The 19,321-nt window shown below is 46.7% G+C and overlaps 1 protein-coding gene across 5 annotated transcripts; it reads left to right on the plus strand.

The window, feature by feature from the left end:
• Nucleotides 1-219: 219 nt before the first annotated feature.
• LOC308149342 (sodium/calcium exchanger 1-like) lies at nt 220-14,321 on the plus strand (the record flags this gene model as incomplete). 5 transcript variants are annotated; one of them, XM_080521043.1, is made up of 7 exons in its annotated part: nt 220-1,877; nt 8,365-8,513; nt 11,341-11,409; nt 12,257-12,381; nt 13,240-13,345; nt 13,423-13,698; nt 13,945-14,321. In XM_080521043.1, the coding sequence occupies 7 exons, from the start codon at nt 361-363 to the stop codon at nt 14,319-14,321; spliced, it is 2,619 nt and encodes an 872-aa protein (XP_080377169.1). The 5 variants fall into 5 exon arrangements, with proteins under 5 accessions (XP_080377169.1, XP_080377170.1, XP_080377171.1 ...); XM_080521044.1 differs by having other exon boundaries at nt 13,240-13,339; XM_080521045.1 differs by lacking the exon at nt 11,341-11,409 and having other exon boundaries at nt 13,240-13,339.
• Between the last annotated feature and the right edge of the window lie 5,000 nt (nt 14,322-19,321).

Here is a 19,321-nt window from a genome sequence, read left to right on the forward strand (position 1 = left end):
GATTGTTAGAGTTTGTGTGTAACTGTGGTGAGACTTCAACTTGGGGTCATTCAAAGGGTATAATTCCTTGTGTGAGAGACATTTAATTGCTAATGACTGATTTTTCGGCCTGCAGGTTTCAGGACTTGCCGAGCCACCATGAACCTGCTGCTGCTCCTCCTGCTGGCCATTGTCTCCTCAGAGGTTGCAGGACACTCCTCTCAGGAGCTGAATTCCAACGTCACAGCCAGAAACAACACCAAATGTGGTGGGAGCACAGGGTGCATTGAGGGCGTCATCCTACCTGTGTGGCAACCGACCAACCCCGGCTTCACCGACCGCATTGCCAGGGCAGCCATCTACTTCGTGGGGCTGGCGTACATGTTCCTTGGTGTATCCATCATCGCTGACCGCTTCATGGCATCGATTGAGGTCATAACGTCTCAGGAAAGACAGATTACCATCAAGAAACCCAATGGTGAGAAGATAACTACAACCGTCCGCATCTGGAATGAAACGGTGTCGAACCTTACCCTGATGGCGCTTGGCTCATCTGCCCCGGAGATTCTGCTCTCCGTTGTAGAAGTGTGTGGTCACAACTTTACTGCTGGTGAGCTCGGGCCCAACACCATAGTAGGCAGCGCTGCCTTTAACATGTTCGTCATCATTGGCTTATGTGTGTCCGTCATTCCCGAGGGCGAGACCCGGAAAGTGAAGCACCTGCGGGTGTTCTTCATCACCGCATCCTGGAGCATCTTCGCCTACATCTGGCTATACCTGATATTGGCCGTCATTTCACCAGGGGTCGTGGAAATATGGGAGGGGCTCCTCACACTTTTCTTTTTCCCAATCTGTGTTGGCTTAGCATACGTGGCCGACCGCAGACTCCTCTTTTATAAGTATGTGTACAAACGATACCGAGCTGGAAAGCGAAAAGGAATGATTATTGAGACAGAGGGTGAGCTCCCTCCCAAGGTTGACATAGAAATGGATGGAAAGGTACTGGACTCTCGTGGAGAGGATGTGAGTGGAGAGGTGGGGCCCGAGCTGGATGAGGAGGAGGCCCGTAGGGAGGTGGCCAGGATCCTGAAGGAGCTCAAGCAGAAACACCCAGAGAAGGAAACGGGGCAGCTGATGGAACTTGCCAATTACCAAGTTTTAACACAGCAGCAGAAGAGTCGGGCTTTCTATCGATGCCAAACAACCCGGATCATGACCGGAGCTGGTAACGTCTTGAAGAGACACGCCACCGATCAGGCTAAAAGGGCCGTGCAGTTGGACATCTGCTCCGAGGTGTCGTCAAACCACTTCTCCTCCAAGGTATTCTTTGATCCCGGGACATATCAGTGTCTTGAGAACAGTGGCAGTGTGGCGATGAACGTGGTCCGACGTGGTGGAGACCTGATGCGCACCGTCGCCGTGGACTATCGGACTGAAGACGGCACTGCGAATGCTGGCTCAGACTACCAGTTCACTGAAGGGACAGTAGTGTTCAGACCAGGGGAGACTGAGAAAGAGATCCGCGTGGACATCATCGACGATGACATTTTTGAAGAAGACGAGCACTTCCTGGTTCACCTCAGCAATGTGAGGGTCCTATCGGAGGGCTCAAATGGCTGTGAAACAAACCACATGGATGGGCTTGCAGGCTTGGGATTGCCGTGCACAGCTACAGTCACTATCTTTGATGACGATCACGCAGGGATCTTCACCTTCGAGGAGCAAATGGTGACTGTGAGCGAGAGTATTGGAGTAATGGAGGTAAAGGTCGTCCGGAGCTCAGGGGCTCGTGGTGTCGTGGTGATACCTTACAAAACCACAGAAGGGACAGCTAAAGGGGGCGGGGAGGACTTCGAGGACACACATGGAGTTCTGGAGTTCGAAAATGATGAAATCTTGTGAGTATTATTTGAAATGTGTAGATAACAAACCAAACCTGCTACAGAATCTTACAGGAGCATCTCATTCCCACATAAGAAACACTGAAGGCATCCTGCAGATTCAAATGGACCATCAGTAGTCTCTCTGTTAGCAATAAGAAGCTAATGATAGGCCAACAACTAAACCATTCCAAAACCAGTTTAAAACCAGTCTAAAGCCAGTCTCAAACAGTCTACGACCAGTCCAAAACCAGTCTCAAACCATTCCACAATCAGCACAAAAATTGTGGGAACCCAGTAGAAGGGAGAGTGTTTCTTACTGTTTTACAACTGGTTCCACACTTGTCCTGGGACGGATATCATGTCAGCTTTGAAACTAATGTCAGGCTGGTTTGAAGCGACTAGTTTAGAACTAGTTTAGAACTAATTTAGAACTAGTTTAGAACTGAAACTGACTAATTGATCTTGTTTCAGACCAGTTTCAGACTTGGCTTTGGAGAAGTTCCAGTCTCATTGTAGAACACACACACACACACACACACACACACACACACACACACGCACACACACACACACACACACACACACACACACACACACACACACACACACACACACACACACACACACACACACACACACATACACAAGCCACTTGTTGGTTACCATGGCAATGAGGTCCCGTCAGGCCCACTGAGGTGACTGGGAGGTGTGAAGCTACTCACGGTACAAAGAACACAAATACAACAGAATTTGTACACAAAGACGGGACACAATGACAGGAGGCTACAGAAGAGACGGTGACCACATCACATTCCTGTCCATGATAATAATATCCACAGAGGTGATGCAGCTGCAGCCTGGAAGCATAAAGCATCAGCTGTTGTTACAACAAACTGAACAGGAGCCGTCTTCCCTACAACTGAAGCGCTTAGGAACAATTCAAGACGTTGGTAAAGTGGTAATGTGCTGGTCATGAGTTCCCTTCCCAGTATCGTATGTAGTTAGAGGTTCTTTCCTGACGATGGTTGGAGTGTTTGCCTCTGGTCTCCAGTGGCAAGGACTTCTGGCTGTTTAAATGCAGATAGAACGGAGATGAAGCAGCGTCAAGGCTGCAGACATGGCCGCTGGCCAGCAGAGACCTCCCCGAGGAGCTCTGACAGAACGAGGCGACAAAGAGCAGAAACCTGCTGTCAACACCAACCGACCATGTAAGGAAGAGAGCTGCCAGACGATAACGTGAAGGAGTAACGGGGAGAGGGAGGAGGAGACGGGACTTTCTAACACTTAAAGTCCTAGTGAAATGAAGATTCGACCTCCAAAACATTCTGGCTGTCACTTCTCAGGACATTTTTATGCTAACTGGCTGAAGGGTTAAATGTTAAAACACGGCAATCTGCGAGAAAATAGCTGATAAACAGCTATTTCCGCTGCTGGGCGGAGCTTCTGACAATAACAGAGTGACATCACTGGTTGTGCACACGCCCAAGTTGTGTTTACATTATGGAGGATCAGAGTTTTGACCACGAAGAGGCTGAATTTAACCATATTTCATCATCATCGTCATTTTAAACCCAGTGATTGATGAAGAAGACACAGAAGGTCGTTCTGCCATCGGTGACCCCGTCTGGAACATGTTTGAGGAAGCAGAAGACGCTTCGTCCTCCATTCGTCCTCGTCTCCTCAGCAGCCGCCAGTTTTCACCTTTGAGGCTCCTGACTTTTGGCAGAACGACTTCCTGGATCATGTCGAAGCGCTTTTCCGACAGCGCGGAATGAGTCCAGGTATTACTTGATCGTCTACTAGCCGCCCGAGCTAGCAGCTCCCGCTAACGGCTAGCCACTAGCCGCTAGCCGTGCGAACTACCAGCTCTCGCTAGCCGCTTCCTCCGCCCGTGCTCCTTTTCTCCTCTCTGGTCTCTTCCAGGCTCAATCTTTCGTCAAGGCTCATAAAACGCCGACTATAACTTCAAAACACTGTAAAAACTTGGACATTTAAGAGGGAAACAAGCCGATATAAACACAACAGACCGAGATCTGCACAACTCTTGACGTCACGCCCACGAAGAAGGATTCCCCCGACTTCCTCGGCTGGAGATTCAAAATTCAAATAACTTTGTTATGCGACAACAGTGGTGGGGCAGAGTCGGAGAAACCTTAGAAGTAGAACCCCAACTATCGTTTTTTAAGCAAAGTAGTGTTTTACATTTCACTAGGTCTTTAGCCCTTTACACCAGAAACCACATTCTCACCACAACACCAGATTCCTTAACGGGACTCTTTCTTTCTCTCTCTCTTTTTTTTTAGCCTTTATATCTTTACAAATGTCACCGACGTGTTTCTGTCCCACAAAGTCAGGGTTTGAATTTTCAGGGATTTTGTCTAAGGCGTGGACGGACGGACATTTCAGGAAGCGAAGCTACATGTGGCCCAGTGGCAATGAAAGGTAAGGTTGAAATACGTTTTCTACATTGTTAAACTTCCTCTCCCAAAATCCTCAGAGAATAAAAACTATAGATCCAGTTTAGTTGTTGACATCCATCAAAACCTTCATGAAGGAAATACCTCATCACACTATTTCCAGTATTTTAAATTGGCGGGACAGCCACAGTTTGTTGACGTCTCAGCATCACAGAAACCGCTGAAGATTCCCGAGGCGTCGTGTCGTAAGATCCTGTTTGTACAGTGGATCTCTTTAGCTCTCGATTCGCACTGGAAACACCATCAACCATCAGTTTCACTTTTCTCACTTCAAGACTCACTGGATGTTTTTCACCCTAAATTGATCAAATGTTGATATTCAGGCTGGAGCTGCCGCCACGCCATCTTTGATATCCCAGAAATCCTTGCAGCAGGTTTCCCAAGATGGCGTCAGTCAGTAAACATCCACAGTTTGATGGATCCCGATTCTGATTTGTCTGTAAACATCTGGACTTTGGTGTGAAGGATTTGTGAAACTGCAGGTTGAAATGAGAGGAAACGACAGGAGATGGTCTGGTTTTGGTGTTTTACTTTATTCTCTGGATAGAATCACTCCTTTATGGGAAGGAGAATTTAAAGATTTGTTTTGGGAGAGGAACTTTAAATAGAAATAAATGAGTGAAAATAAATATGTTGGGAATCACGTGATGTTTTCAATATGTTTAGTTTTTTTTTTGTTTTAATCTGAAAAGAGTTTCTTTTTTATTTTCATCAAACACTCAGTTTTTGATGTAATATCTACTATCATGGATAGGAAATAGACATAACTAACTCAGAATCAGGTTACAGATCCGGTTCTGAATGTTAGGTAATAGTCAACAGTTAAAATATTGTGTAACAACATAATATATACGTGTATGTGCTTGTGCTTGTGCATATTAGTAAAAGAGCTCATGATCCACTCAAATGTTTTGTGCCGTTGTTTTCTGTTCCAAGCAGAAGAACCAGTGGAAAATATGAAGAGAATGAAGAGAAAAATGATGAAGAAGAAGAAAACGAAGATATACTGTATCTTCCGTACCGCAACCTGGTTGCTCAGCAACCCAGGAGGAGAACAGCCAACAGTGCCAACGTCAATATCAACAATTGTAGTGAAGACTCCCATAATCGATAGATAGTTCTTCCGTCCTCAGATCAGTATTCAAGCTGCCCTTTTTCAGGAGATGTTCTTGAATTCATTCCAGAGGAGTCAAAAATTATGGAGTGCGGTGTGACCCTGACAAACCCTAAAGCCACAACGAGACAAGACTAAGTGGAGCCTTTCCTGGCACTGTGGGCCCCAAGTCACTGGAGCACCAACCACCTGCCTGGTCCTACAGGAAGACAGTCAAGTGTCCAGGAAGCCCAGTGTCCAGACAGCCGGGCGTCCAGCAGGCTGGGTGTCCAGACAGCCCAGTGTCCAGGCAGCAGTGTCCAGGCAGCAGTGTCCAGGCAGCAGTGTCCAGGCAGTGTGTCCAGGCAGCCCAGTGTCCAGACAGCCGGGCGTCCAGCAGGCTGGGTGTCCAGGCAGCCCAGTGTCCAGGCAGCAGTGTCCAGGCAGTGTGTCCAGGCAGCAGTGTCCAGGCAGCAGTGTCCAGGCAGTGTGTCCAGGCAGCAGTGTCCAGGCAGCAGTGTCCAGGCAGTGTGTCCAGGCAGCAGTGTCCAGGCAGCCCAGTGTCCAGGCAGCAGTGTCCAGGCAGCCCAGTGTCCAGGCAGCAGTGTCCAGGCAGCCCAGTGTCCAGGCAGCAGTGTCCAGGCAGCCCAGTGTCCAGGCAGCGCCACCAGGGGTCTGAATAGATGGGAAGCAATCAAGGATCCCTGCACTTCACAACAACGCAGCAGGAAACAGGAGTGTCCAGGTTGACTGCAGAAGGTCTGGCCACCGCTACATCAACCTTGACAACAATCCCAGTGAGAGGCAGTAACTCCTCCATTGTCCCGTCCTGCAACAAGTCAGAGAAGTGGAACCATCTTCTTGTGTTCCACCGTTCTGACAGGAGGATTGTGATACTGCTCGTTTTGCAGGAGATGCGGCAAAGTCACTAGTAACTCAAGAAAAGTTGAAGCTTCACATATTCAAGTCAAGCATCACAAGAGAAGTCATCCAACTCCTCCGATCACTGGGGAAAAGACACCAGGAGAAGGAGACAAACACCTATTACAGGCCCTGATGGACGCCGCAGCTCACAGGACCATCAGAACAAATAAGGAACCAAAGACACACCAACATCCTGACAGGGCCTGAACTGTGGAATCCATCTGTTGTACAGTTTGCCTCCTTTCTCTAAAGAAATAAAGGTTTTTAAAGTGTATGTTTGTGTTTCATCATTTCAATAAGAACAAACCTCGGAGACAAACTTTTATGATTGATTCACTATTAGGAACTCTAAAGCTCTCAATAAGTTCAGTAAACATACTGTCATCGTGTCACCATGGTAACATTCACATCAACCGAGAGTGAGAGAGGTAGTGAGAGAATGAAAGAGAGAGAGAGAGAGAGAGAGAGACAGTAGGACAGTAAATGTCTCCCAGTCCAAACCTTCAGCAGCTCCACTAGAAATCGGCTCAGTCTTGGTCTGAACAGTAAACTTCCTCAATCAGAAATATTTTGGGTCTAAACCATAAAAGTAGAAGTTCAGTTGGTTGTTGGTGTCATTCTGCTTTATTTCCCTGAACGCCTCACAGGGAGAAACTGTTTGGGAGACAAGGTGTATTTCCAGCGAGGAACGTAAGTTCTTGAACATCCTGCAATTTTTTCCAGTTCTCCCCCTGAGCAATTATGGACGAGTCAGAAACCTACATTGTAGGTACATTTCCACTGTGAGAGAGGTTTTTTTTGTTGTTTTTTTTAAATGGGGGAATCCCATTGTATGATTTTTAAGTAATTTATTTGTATTTTCTTGCTGCGCATAAGTATTTGAACACCTGAGAAAATCAGGGCTATGATTTGGTACAGAAGCCTTTGTTTGCGATTACAAATGTCAAAGGTGTCCTGTAGTTCCTGACCAGGGCTGCACACACTGCAACAGAGCTTCTCCAGATCTGTGTGGAGGAACATGGAGTTTCAGCTCCTTCCAAAGACTTTCTATTGGATTTAGGTCTGGAGACGGCTTGGCTGCTCCAGAACCTTGATATTCTTCTTACGGAACCACTCCTTGGTTCTCTTGGCCATTTGCTTCAGGCCATCATCCCGTTGGAAGACCCAGCAAACGACCCACCTTCAATGCTCTGACTGAGGGAAGGAGGCTGGTGCTGAAAATCCTGCAATACGTGGTCCCGTTCATGGGTGGACAGGTGTCTTTAACCAGCTTAAACAGGCGCAACTCATTCAGATTAATAAGTGGAGTAGAGCTGGACTTACATTGTGGTGTGCACTGGGGGGGGAGGTTCTCTGGGGGGGAGGTTCTCTGGGAGGGAGGTTCTCTGGGAGGGAGGTTCTCCAACCATGTGTGGGTGTGTTGGTGATGGGAGGTGTTAAAAGAGGAAAAGAGGTGACGCACAGGGGGAAGAATTTTTCTTTGACTCAACTCCTTCGTTCATGTCATCTTTCGCAGCCTCCACAACATTGTGATTTCCTGATTTTTTTTTTTGTCTCCCACAACGGAAATGCACAGACGACGTAAATTTCTGACCCTTCCATAATGTCTCAGTGGGAGAACTCGCAAAATCACTGGGCATTCAAATACTTACAAATACCTCACTATATATATATATATATATATATATAGTGAGGCATTTGTGTTTGTAATCTATATATATATAGGAAGTGTAGTTAGGCACCAAAATAAATAAATTAAAATTTGAGTATTTAAAAGAATGAAAAGTTAAAAGCTTAGAATTCTTTGATGGCCTCCATCTTTTCCAGGATCTGTCCCTTGTCTTGCTCTTGTGTAGCAGTTTCCCTCTGTCACTCCTCTGTTCCCCGTCTTCCTCCGGCTCCCTTCCTCTCCTCTTGTCTTTTATATTCCTTCTTCCAATCTCCTGTTGTCCTCTGCTCCTCCACTCCTTCCTCCTCCTCCTCCTCCTCCTCCTCCTCTCTGTTCCAGTAAAACCATCTGTATCAACATCATAGATGATGAGGAGTATGAGAAGAATAAGAACTTCTTCCTGGAGGTGGGGCCTCCTCGGCTGCTGGAGATGACTAAGAAGAAAGGTGGGGGCGTGGCCTCTCTGGTCCCTGAACGCATCACTAACTGTGTACAGACGACCCTGAACGCCTCGTCGGGAGGAACTGCTTTAAAGACAAACCTGATCAGTCAGGACACACACACACACACACACACACACACACACACACACACACACACACACACACACACACACACACACACACACACACACACACACACACACACACACACACACACACTACCAGCCTGCTCCATTGTTCTTCCCTGCAGGTATTCAAGGCCTCGTCTGCACTTCTTACTCACCCTGGAAGTTTTGGTGTTACCACAGAGAACAACTTAACTATGAAGTCCTGCTGAGTGTGTGTGTGTGTGTGTGTGTGTGTGTGTGTGTGTGTGTGTGTGTGTGTGTGTGTGTGTGTGTGTGTGTGTGTGTGTGTGTAATGCATGAAGAGTACTAAGCCCACCTCCTCCTACTGGCTGTGTGCAGGAAGGTCATAGCTGTTAGAATAATTGACCGGGAGGAGTACGACAAGAAGTCCAGCTTCTTCGTGGAGCTGCAGGCGCCCTGCTGGGACAGAAGGAGGTGGACAGGTGTGAAGACTATGTCTCGTATGACCTTCGCTCTTCCCTCCCTCTGTCTCTCCCCCTCCAGTTCACACCTGTCGTCTCCTACTGGGCTCCTGTACTGGACTCACTGAGTCCCTTTAGACCAGCTGGGCTTGATTGACAGAAAGGTCAGGACAGAGAAGCAGATGAAGGACGGCTGGTTTGGACAGACAGGGATTCTGGTTCCAGGACTGTTTGGATTAGGGTTTGAAGAAGTGTGGGCTTGTGGCAGTATGGTAGGTGTGGCAGTATGGTAGGTAAGGCGCAGAGTACCATGACTCTGACCAAACCAGTGACAGTTCAGTCACAGCTGAATGACTTCAGTTGGCAAAGTGAGGGGCATCAGGATTGTTTGAGGTTCGTCTCACACGTGTTGTGGACGTGTTGTGGACGTGTTGTGGACGTGTTGAGGACGTGTTGCACTTGCCGCATCTGGGATCTTTGAACTCACCAACTGTCTTTGTCCAAATTCTTGCACCATGTATGACTTTTGACCTGCACAACTACTAACCACCACTGAAACATGTAGTTGGTAGATGTTTTTTGAACTGTCCAACATGTCTCATCTGGCTCATGACGAGGCCTCAAGGACATACTGACATTCAGAGGACATACTGAAGTCTAGAGGACATACTGAAGTCTAGAGGACAGGCTGAAGTTTAGAGGACGGACTGAAATTTAGAGGACGGACTGAAGTCCAGAAGATGGACTGAAGTTTAGAGGACAGACTGAAGTCTAGAGGACAAACTAAAGTCTCATGGATGGACTGAAGTCTCTAGACTTCAGTCCATCCATTAGGATGGACTGACATCCAGAGGACAGAAGGAAGTTTAAAGAACAGATTGAAGTCTAGAGGACAAACTGAAGTCTAATGGATGGACTGCAGTCGAGAGGATGGACTGACGTCTAGAGGACAGACTGAAGTCTAGAGGACGGACTAAAGTCTAGAGGACAGACTGAAGTCTAGAGGACGGACTAAGGTCTAGAGGATGGACTGAGGTCTAGAGGACGGACTGAAGTCTAGAGGACAGACTGAGGTCTAGAGGATGGACTGAGGCCTTCTTTTTCCATTTTCATTTCTGTTTCATCTTTACTTTCTTTCTCCTTTCCAGCTCTGTTGCTTCAGGAAGTTGGTGAGCTTTTTTACTTCTAATTCCTCACTTTGCCTCTTCTGTCCTCCCGTCCTTCATGAGTCCTCCTCGCTCCTCCTCCTTCCTCCCCCTTCCTCCTTCCTCCTCCCTCCTGAACCTGTATGACCATCCTCTACCTCATCCTCCAGCAGTTATCGTCTGTGTTTGGTTGTTGTCACACTGACGTCTTGTTTCCACCTCTCTGTCCCTCTCAGGTGAATTCGTGCCGACAGGTATGTGACCCTCAGGTCCAGTTTGTGTGACGTCCTGTTTGTCCAACATTCTGGACGTTTGCAGTAACGTGTGTATTGTGTTTCACTCTCGACAGACAAGAAGCTGTACGGTAAGATTCTCCTCCCTGCAGTGTGGAATCAAGCTTTGCTGCTTAAAGACCTGAATGGAAACCTTCCTGCTGTGTCACCGCTTGACTCCTCCCACTGGGCCTCTGCCGCTGAGGCTCATGGGAAATGTGTGCAGTGATCTTGAGATGAAAGGATGCTTGTTTCTCACCACCTCACCACTTCACCACTTCACCACATCACCACTTAACCAGTCCACAAGTTCACCACCTCACTACTTCACCACATCACCACTTAACCAGTCCACAACTTCACAACTTCACCACTTCACCACTTCACCATTTCACCACTTCACCACTTCACCACTTCACCACTTCACCACATCAGCACTTAACCAGTCCACAACTTCACCACTTCACCACTTCACCACTTCACCACTTCACCACTTCACCACTTCACCATTTCACCACCTCACCACTTCACCACTTCACCATTTAACCAGTCTACAACTTCACCACTTCACCACTTCACCATCTCACCATTTCACCACCTCACCAGTCCACCACTTCACCATCTCACCATTTCACCACCTCACCACTCCACCACTTCACCACTTCACAACCTCGCCAGTGACTTTGCTTATTTCATTTACAAAAGGCGATCAAAATAACTGACTTCCACATGCCAGCTAACAAAAGAATGTAATCAACATGTTTGCTTTCATTAAAAAATGTTTTATTGCTTGTTTTCTTAATTGTTGTTGTTTTTGTTATTATTGTTCATGTTTGTTGTTACTGCCAATATTAGTATTGTTGTTCTCAGTATGTGTCTCTGGGTCAAACTGTGTTTACGTTCAGGCAGAGATATCTACAGGAAGGTCCAAGGACGAGACCACCCAGCCCCCTCCAGCATCCTCAACATGACCGGTTGGTCCATCATCCATCCATCCATCCATCCATCCATCCATCCATCCATCCATCCATTCATCCACCCAGCCAACCATCGCTCCATCATCCATCCATCCATCCATCCATCCATCCATCCATCCATCCATCCATCCATCCTCCCAGCCAGCCAGCCAGCAAACCAACCATCCATCCATCCATCCATCCATCCATCCATCCATCCATCCATCCATCCATCCATCCATCGATCCATCCATCCATCCATCCATCCATCCATCCATCCATCTACCCAGCCAACCATCGCTCCATCATCCATCCATCCATCCATCCATCCATCCATCCATCCATCCATCCATCCATCCATCTATCCACCCAGCCAGCCAGCCAGCAAACCAACCAACCATCCATCCAGCCAACCATCCATCCAGCCAACCATCCAACCATCCACCCATCCACCCATCCATCCACCCATCCATCCATCCATCCATCCACCCACCCAGCCAGCCAGCAAGCAAACCAACCAACCATCCATCCAGCCAACCATCCAACCATCCATCCAGCCAACCATACATCCATCCATGCAGCCAACCATCCATCCAGCCAACCATCCAACCATCCATCCATCCAGCCAACCATCCATCCATCCATCCACCCACCCAGCCAGCCAGCAAACCAACCAACCATCCATCATCCATCCATCCATCCATCCATCCATCCATCCATCCATCCATCCATCCATCCATCCATCCACCCACCCAGCCAGCCAGCCAGCCAGCCAGCAAACCAACCAACCATCCATCCATCCATCCATTCAGCCAACCATCCATCCATCCATATAACCATCCATCCATCCCTCCCTCCCTCTCAGACAGGAGTGAGGAGTCCCTGACCAAGAAGGAGGAGGAGGAGCGAAGGATAGCGGAGCTGGGTCGACCGATGCTGGGGGAACACGTCCGACTGGAAGTGACCATCGAGGAGTCGTATGAGTTCAAAGTGTGTGCAAAGAAAGTTTGATTTCATGTTTGACCTTCTGACTTGCTGTGGACTTAATCAGGTGCAGTGGGTCACACAAAGATCGGCCAATCATAAGAGAGGAAGACTTTAACCAATCACACGTCAGGATACAGTGATAACTGACTCCGCCCACTTACTGCCAATGATAGAATGTATAAAAATGTGATGCTCTCCTGAATATCATGTACAGCATGATTGGACTGCACTTAGACATTTTGGAAGGAATTTGTTTGGATCCTAATAAGGTCGCAGAGTCATTTGTACATGTGTGTCAATAGTTGTTTATAGTGTCTACTGACACAATTGTCTGTACAGAACTTTTACAGGTGGACTTGGTTCTACTGCAGCGACAGAGTCATCGGTCTGTAGCCAGGCATCATCCAGCTGAGGCCTCAGAGTGGCAGGGTCCATCAGGAACAGCTGATTGGTTGTCTACTACAAGAAACTGTTTCTAAACAAACTGAACGAATGTGACCTGGTCACAGAAAGCAAAACTAAATCAAATAAACAACACAACATTGTGTGAGGTCATCTCCTACAATGTCAGGCCTGAAAAGACAGAGGGCTGTTACGGTGCCACCTGTTGGTATAAAAGCTGTATATTATGAACACAGCCTGATAGGAAGAGCCTGCCAGTCCAACCTCGGGGCAATGACAACCGCAGTGCAGGGACGTCTCTCCCTGAAGAAGAACAAAGTCCAATAATAGACCTCTGAAAGTGCATGTGCGTCACAATAATCTAATTAATTATGCCTAAAATTCAGCACACGACTCCACACAAACAATTCTATTACTTTTCTGGCCACATCACTTGTTCTTTGGTCTCTGTGGTTCCAGAACACGGTGGACAAGCTGCTGAAGAAGACCAACCTCGCGCTGCTGATTGGAACCAGCAGTTGGAGGGAGCAGTTTGTGGAGGCCATCACCGTCAGCTCAGGTTCATGTGAACTCTGGTGGCCTGATGTCTGTCTCACTCCTGTCCTGAAGACGCTCCCTGAGTCTGGACTCTTTACTCCTCAGGTGACGATGATGACGACGACGACGATGGAGAGAGAAAACCGCCGTCCTGCTTTGACTACGTGATGCACTTCCTGACAGTTTTCTGGAAAGTCCTGTTCGCGTTGGTTCCTCCCACAGACTACTGGAACGGCTGGGCGTGCTTCGTCGTCTCCATCTCCGTCATCGGAATGCTGACGGCCGTCATTGGAGACCTGGCGTCACATTTCGGGTGTACAGTCGGCCTCAAGGACTCCGTCACCGCTGTGGTGTTTGTTGCTTTGGGAACATCCGTACCAGGTATGCTCAGTTCTTGACTCTGGCATCATGGAGAAGGAATGTGTGGGTTTCTGTGTGTATGTTTGTGTGTTTGTACTGGATGGCCTTGACTCGTGGTCGATCCTGGGATTCCTTGCCAGTGAGGCGCAGTTCTAACCACTGCAGCACTGTTCCATAGAGATGACTATGGTTGTGTGTATGGAACAGTGAACACTGCGGCTTGTCATAATCTCTCTGAGCTGATTCTCCCTGATTGTCTGTCCTAAGACACCTTCGCCAGTAAGGTGTCCGCCATCCAGGACCAGTATGCTGACGCCTCCATCGGGAACGTGACAGGAAGTAACGCTGTCAATGTGTTCCTGGGCATCGGCGTGGCTTGGTCCATCGCTGCCATCTTCCACAAGGCCAAAGGCGGCCAGTTCAAGGTCGACCCAGGAACTTTGGCCTTCTCCGTCACCCTCTTCACCATCTTTGCCTTCATCTGCATCGCTGTTCTCATGTACCGCCGCCGGCCAGAGATCGGTGGGGAGCTCGGAGGCCCCCGACTTCCCAAGATCTTAACCACTGGTCTGTTCTTCAGCCTGTGGCTGATGTACATCGTCTTCTCCTCGCTGGAGGCCTACTGCCACATCGAGGGCTTCTAAGAGTCCTGTAGGTGATGGAGTTTGTTCTGGTGGTTCAGTTTCCTGAAGAACCTGACAGGTTGCTGCATTCGGAGCTTTGGTGGACAACTAGTGGGAGTGTTGGAGGTTCTGGGGAATCAGACTTTGGCGATTTTGAATGAATTCCTCTGGGTTTTTTGATGATCTGACACATGCTGGGAAAATTAATCTTTGGACTCTGTCATGTCCCTCTGAGGCCAAAACCAGCTTCAGAACATCTTGGCTGGTTTCTGCAGGTCTGAAGGTTCCTGAAGGACCTTCCTCATTGTGCTGACCAGTTTATTTCTTAATAACTTCTTGTGATTTTGTTCAGTTCGTGTGATATGTGATTGGTAGATGATTCATGTCAAGACAGTTAAGAACAAAGTCTTTTCTCAAACTTCAGTTGTTCCTACTGATTTTATAAAAATGTCTGTTTCCATTTTCTTCAATTGACAACATCTTAAACTATAATAAATAATAACTATACTAATAATAACAAATAAATTGAATGGTTCAGAACATAGTTGGAAGTTTTTAAAAGTTTTTAATGTTTTAATGGTTAATCTCACGGTCTGAAGGTTTAGATCAACGTCTGTAGGGTGTAGTAGTTTCCTGTGCTGGTCTTTGACTGTTTGGATGGAGGTTTAAAACTGATTTTAAAAAGATGTCATAACATTCACTCTGTCTTGTTCTGTTGGGTTCTTTGATCATTTAAACATATTAGATGGTCTTTACCATGTTTCTGAGGGTTCTGTTGGGCTTTTAAAGGCTCTCCTGATCATACATCCATTGACACGTCTCCCAACGCGGAAGTGTTTTATGGATCCTCCAACCTCAAGTGTGAACTGTGTGTCTTTTATTACGTGTGGACTTTGAAGCACCAAGTGGCCTGACCTCCAGCGGACTGACCTCCAGCGGACTGACCTCTAGCGGACTGACCTCCAGCGGACTGACCTCCAGCGGACTGACCTCCAGCGGACTGACCTCTAGCGGACTGACCTCCAGCGGACTGACCTCTAGCGGACTGACCTCTAGCGGACTGACCTCCAGCGGACTGACCTCTAGCGGCCTGACCTCCAGCGGACTGACCTCCAGCGGACTGACCTCCAGTGGACTGACCTCCAGTGGACTGACCTCTAGCGGACTGACCTCCAGTGGACTGACCTCCAGCGGACTGACCTCCAGTGGACTGACCTCCAGTGGACTGACCTCTAGCGGACTGACCTCTAGCGGACTGACCTCTAGCGGACTGACCTCCAGCGGACTGACCTCCAACGGCCTTCCTGGGAAGACTTGCAGGACCTGGTGGATCTGCAATGTTCCACCAATGTGAAGTTCTCCACCCAGACATTGCTGGAGGAACTGAGGAGAAAGTGGAGCTATCAGATGATTCCAGAAGCTGTGAATTCCAGATGCTGCTGCTGCAGACATCGCAGCCGATTGGACGGCTGGGGAGATGACAGGGGGCGCTCTGAGATCTGATTTCATGTTTTCTCTTTTATTCAAATATTAAAGTGCAGTGACATAATTCTGTCTCCTCTCTGATTGCTGGTACAAAAATGTAAATGTGAAACGTCTCTCACAGCAAGTTTGACACCACGTCATTATCTATTGGACTGGATGAAGCTATAAAGAAACATATCAAAGATGGATGGACAAACATCAATGCATCTTTATTATCTTACAGACATGGTGTTCAAATATTACATAATCTGTTGTTTGATAGGCTTATGCTTTTTTCCTTCTCTGGCCACTAATATGTTTTATTTCTTAACAAAACAAACCATCTGGTTTTATGGGGAAGTTAAAATAATGGATTGTGTATGTTAAATTATTCATTATTTATTTTAAAAACTGTCCTCAAACATTATATATATAAATTGTATCATCCTGTGTAGTTGGAAAATTGTTTTGGGATATTTGCTCATTTAGAAGGTACACATGGGAAATCAGGAATTTAAATCTTGTCATTTCAGAATATTTCAATGGTACTTGAAGGAAAAAACCCAAACAAAACTTGATCATATACATTTGGTGTTTAAAAAAAAAGCTACGCAAATTCCCACATATTGTGTAAACTGTAATTCGTGCTACTTTTTTTTCTGTAAATATGAAGCCAAAAGGGGGAAAACACCTTTATGTTTATGTAATTATGAGAAGTGTGAAGCAGAGGTCATATTGTCATCATGTGTGTCAAAGGACCAACTTCAAAATCTTTTTACTTTCCTTTAAAGCTTTGAAGGATCTCGGGTTGAAATACATCTCAGATTTATTTGTAGAATATGAAACATCCGGACCCCTGAAGCAGCTTTTAGTTCCTACCTCCTCACCTGTGGAACAAACTTCATGCAACACCTGACAGACTTGCTCCTTTAGATCAGGCCCTCAAACATGATCGTTTGCTCAGGACGTCTATCAAACAATAGAGTTTAATCATTTCTTAAGAAAGCTTTTACAACAAATAAATTGTTCTTTGTTTGCCTTTATGATGACTTTTGTCATTGAGAGTCCACGATTCATACTGATCTCCACAAGGTTTATTCTTGATGGTACACCTTGAAATAATAATAACACATTTCATTCATAATAACAACAAATACAATCTCCTGTGTCTCTTGCTTCTCTCTAACAGATCATACAGATTTCTGTGAACATATAAAGGTTCTGATCTCTCTGCTGGCGCACTCATCTCCCTGAGTCACATGACATTCAGTACAACTTTATAAACAAATCAAACAAACAAAAAAAGGCACTGCTTTCTTAAATAAATTCGATTTACAAGATGACGAATTTCCTGTGTTGTCATGGAAGCCAAAAGACACTTACACAGAGTCAGTTACACTCCCACCAAATTATTCTAATGATTATTCAATAACCAAACACCAACAGTAACTCATGATAATGTTACACTCCATGGATTAAATCAGGGGTAATTTCTAAGTAACTTGCAATAACCTTCAAAACTCATTAAAACCAGACAATATGATTGGTGAAGGTTCCTAAATTGCCTGCTGAAACTGACCTGCATAATTGTGATTAACAACAGTCCAACACTAAATTGTTCCTTTTGAAAGGAGTTAAATAACCACCCACTTATCTTTCTCTAGCACTGAATAGGTTTTTCAAAAACTGGCTTATTCTTGGTCTTATGTGGAATTATTAACCGCTTTCTACAAGAACCACTAACTTCTGAATGGGTCTTTCCAGAACGGATGGTTTTCTGAGGCGTTCACCATTTTTTCCTAACTTGCGCTCTCTGATCTGTATTGTTGCTCTCCGTACCGTCGTCATCCTCACGTGCTTTAAGAACCCTGGCAAACTTCCATTCAGCACTCAGAGAGACTTGAGCACAATCTGGGAGGAAGAAGTCGCTGGACAAACAACCAGAGTCGTGGGCGACCCAGACCATGCTCTGTCCCAGGAATCTGCTCTGAGGCCTTCAGGCTTCGTTTGTGTGACATTTTGTTCGTTACTGATGCCAGAAATGTGAATCTGTGAATATCTTGACAACTTTACAGAAGTTCCGTGCAAATGAGATTCAGCAGTCTGTGCTCGCTGCTCCAGCATGTTTATCTCCCAGGAAAGCCTTTTTGGATGTGAACCGAAAGTGTGACACTCAATTCACATTCGGAAAAGAAATTGAGTTGAAAAATTGTCCCTTGAAATGAACCAGGGATTATTTTTTGAAGTGATGCAGTTGAACGTTTCCACCGCGCTTGTAGAAATGAAGTATTTCTATTTTGGATGTGTGGCACACTTAAAAATATGTGACCACATTGTTTTTTGTTTCAATTTGAGGTGAAAATAGCATTTTGAGTTTTGTTTGCATTTATTCACATTTGTATAGATCCTATGGTGTATTCCTGAATTTAGAATTGTTATTGGGGAACTAAGGTGAGGTGGAACCTTGGGTGTGACGTGTTGCGCCGGGTTGTTTTTGCGGTGCGCTTCCGGTGTCGCTCCAAATGCAATCCGACCATCAACGGCAGCTCATGGGTTTTCATTTGTGCTCCCTTTGTTGCCCATTTTCAGATTGCGAATCGACTGTTATGTCAGCCCAAATTTGGGACCTGTAACAGATTGTGGGGGCTCGTCCGGGATCAGCACACCGTACGCCTATGTGTTGCTGCTGATCCAATGATACTGAACGCCAGGACCTCCAATACTGTGTGTTCTCGGAGCCAGGGGTAATCCAGTGTACAGCAAAGAGGCCAGTGACCAGTGAAGAGGGTACACCAGCCTAAAGAGTGCAACACTGTAAACCCAAGCGTCCAGCAAGATGTCGTCCGGCGAGAGAAAACAACGACTCTGGAACATCAAGAAGAAGCTACACCAGCTGACCGCTCATGAGGCCCACTTCATCGTAACTTCTCTTGGAGATGTTGAAGGACTCGACTCCAGTCAATTGAGTCAAGATGATGAAGAAAGCTGTGTTGAGTATCTTACCAACTATCTGACATGCCATGCGGTCCAGGGCCGGGAGGACCAAGGTCTCCCTTTACTAGAGAGACTTGAGTGCATCATAGATGGGGCCATAGCAAGTCGTGAACAAGGTTTAGCGTCTCCAGAGGTTGAACCAAGTACAAACAAACAAGTAGTTCACCCTGCTCAGCCACAAGGGGGCACCAGCGACACAGGCATTGAGACATCGCTCGCCTGTTATGCTGGCACTCCAGCCCAGTTGAACCAAACTCTGTCCACTGCAGCCTCCCCAGACACAGGAAGACTGCATCCAGCACGACCTAGTACCAGTCATCCCCTCAACCAGCAAAATACTCGAGCACCAGTCGCACCCGCTACAGGGGGTTCACTCTTTCCAGCTTGTGAACCCACCCAACATCTTTACTCCCCTCAACACAGTTTTCCTAGCCACACTGGTGGAAGTATGATAGCCATGAGAGATTTGCCACTGCTCTCCCGCAAAGATTTCAAAATACATGGGGGGATGATAAGTGACACAACATCCGAAGTGAGTTATAACAGCGTCTGTAAGCAAATGG

Source organism: Blennius ocellaris, assembly GCF_963422515.1.
Source record: "Blennius ocellaris genome assembly, chromosome: 3".
Taxonomy (NCBI): domain Eukaryota; kingdom Metazoa; phylum Chordata; class Actinopteri; order Blenniiformes; family Blenniidae; genus Blennius; species Blennius ocellaris.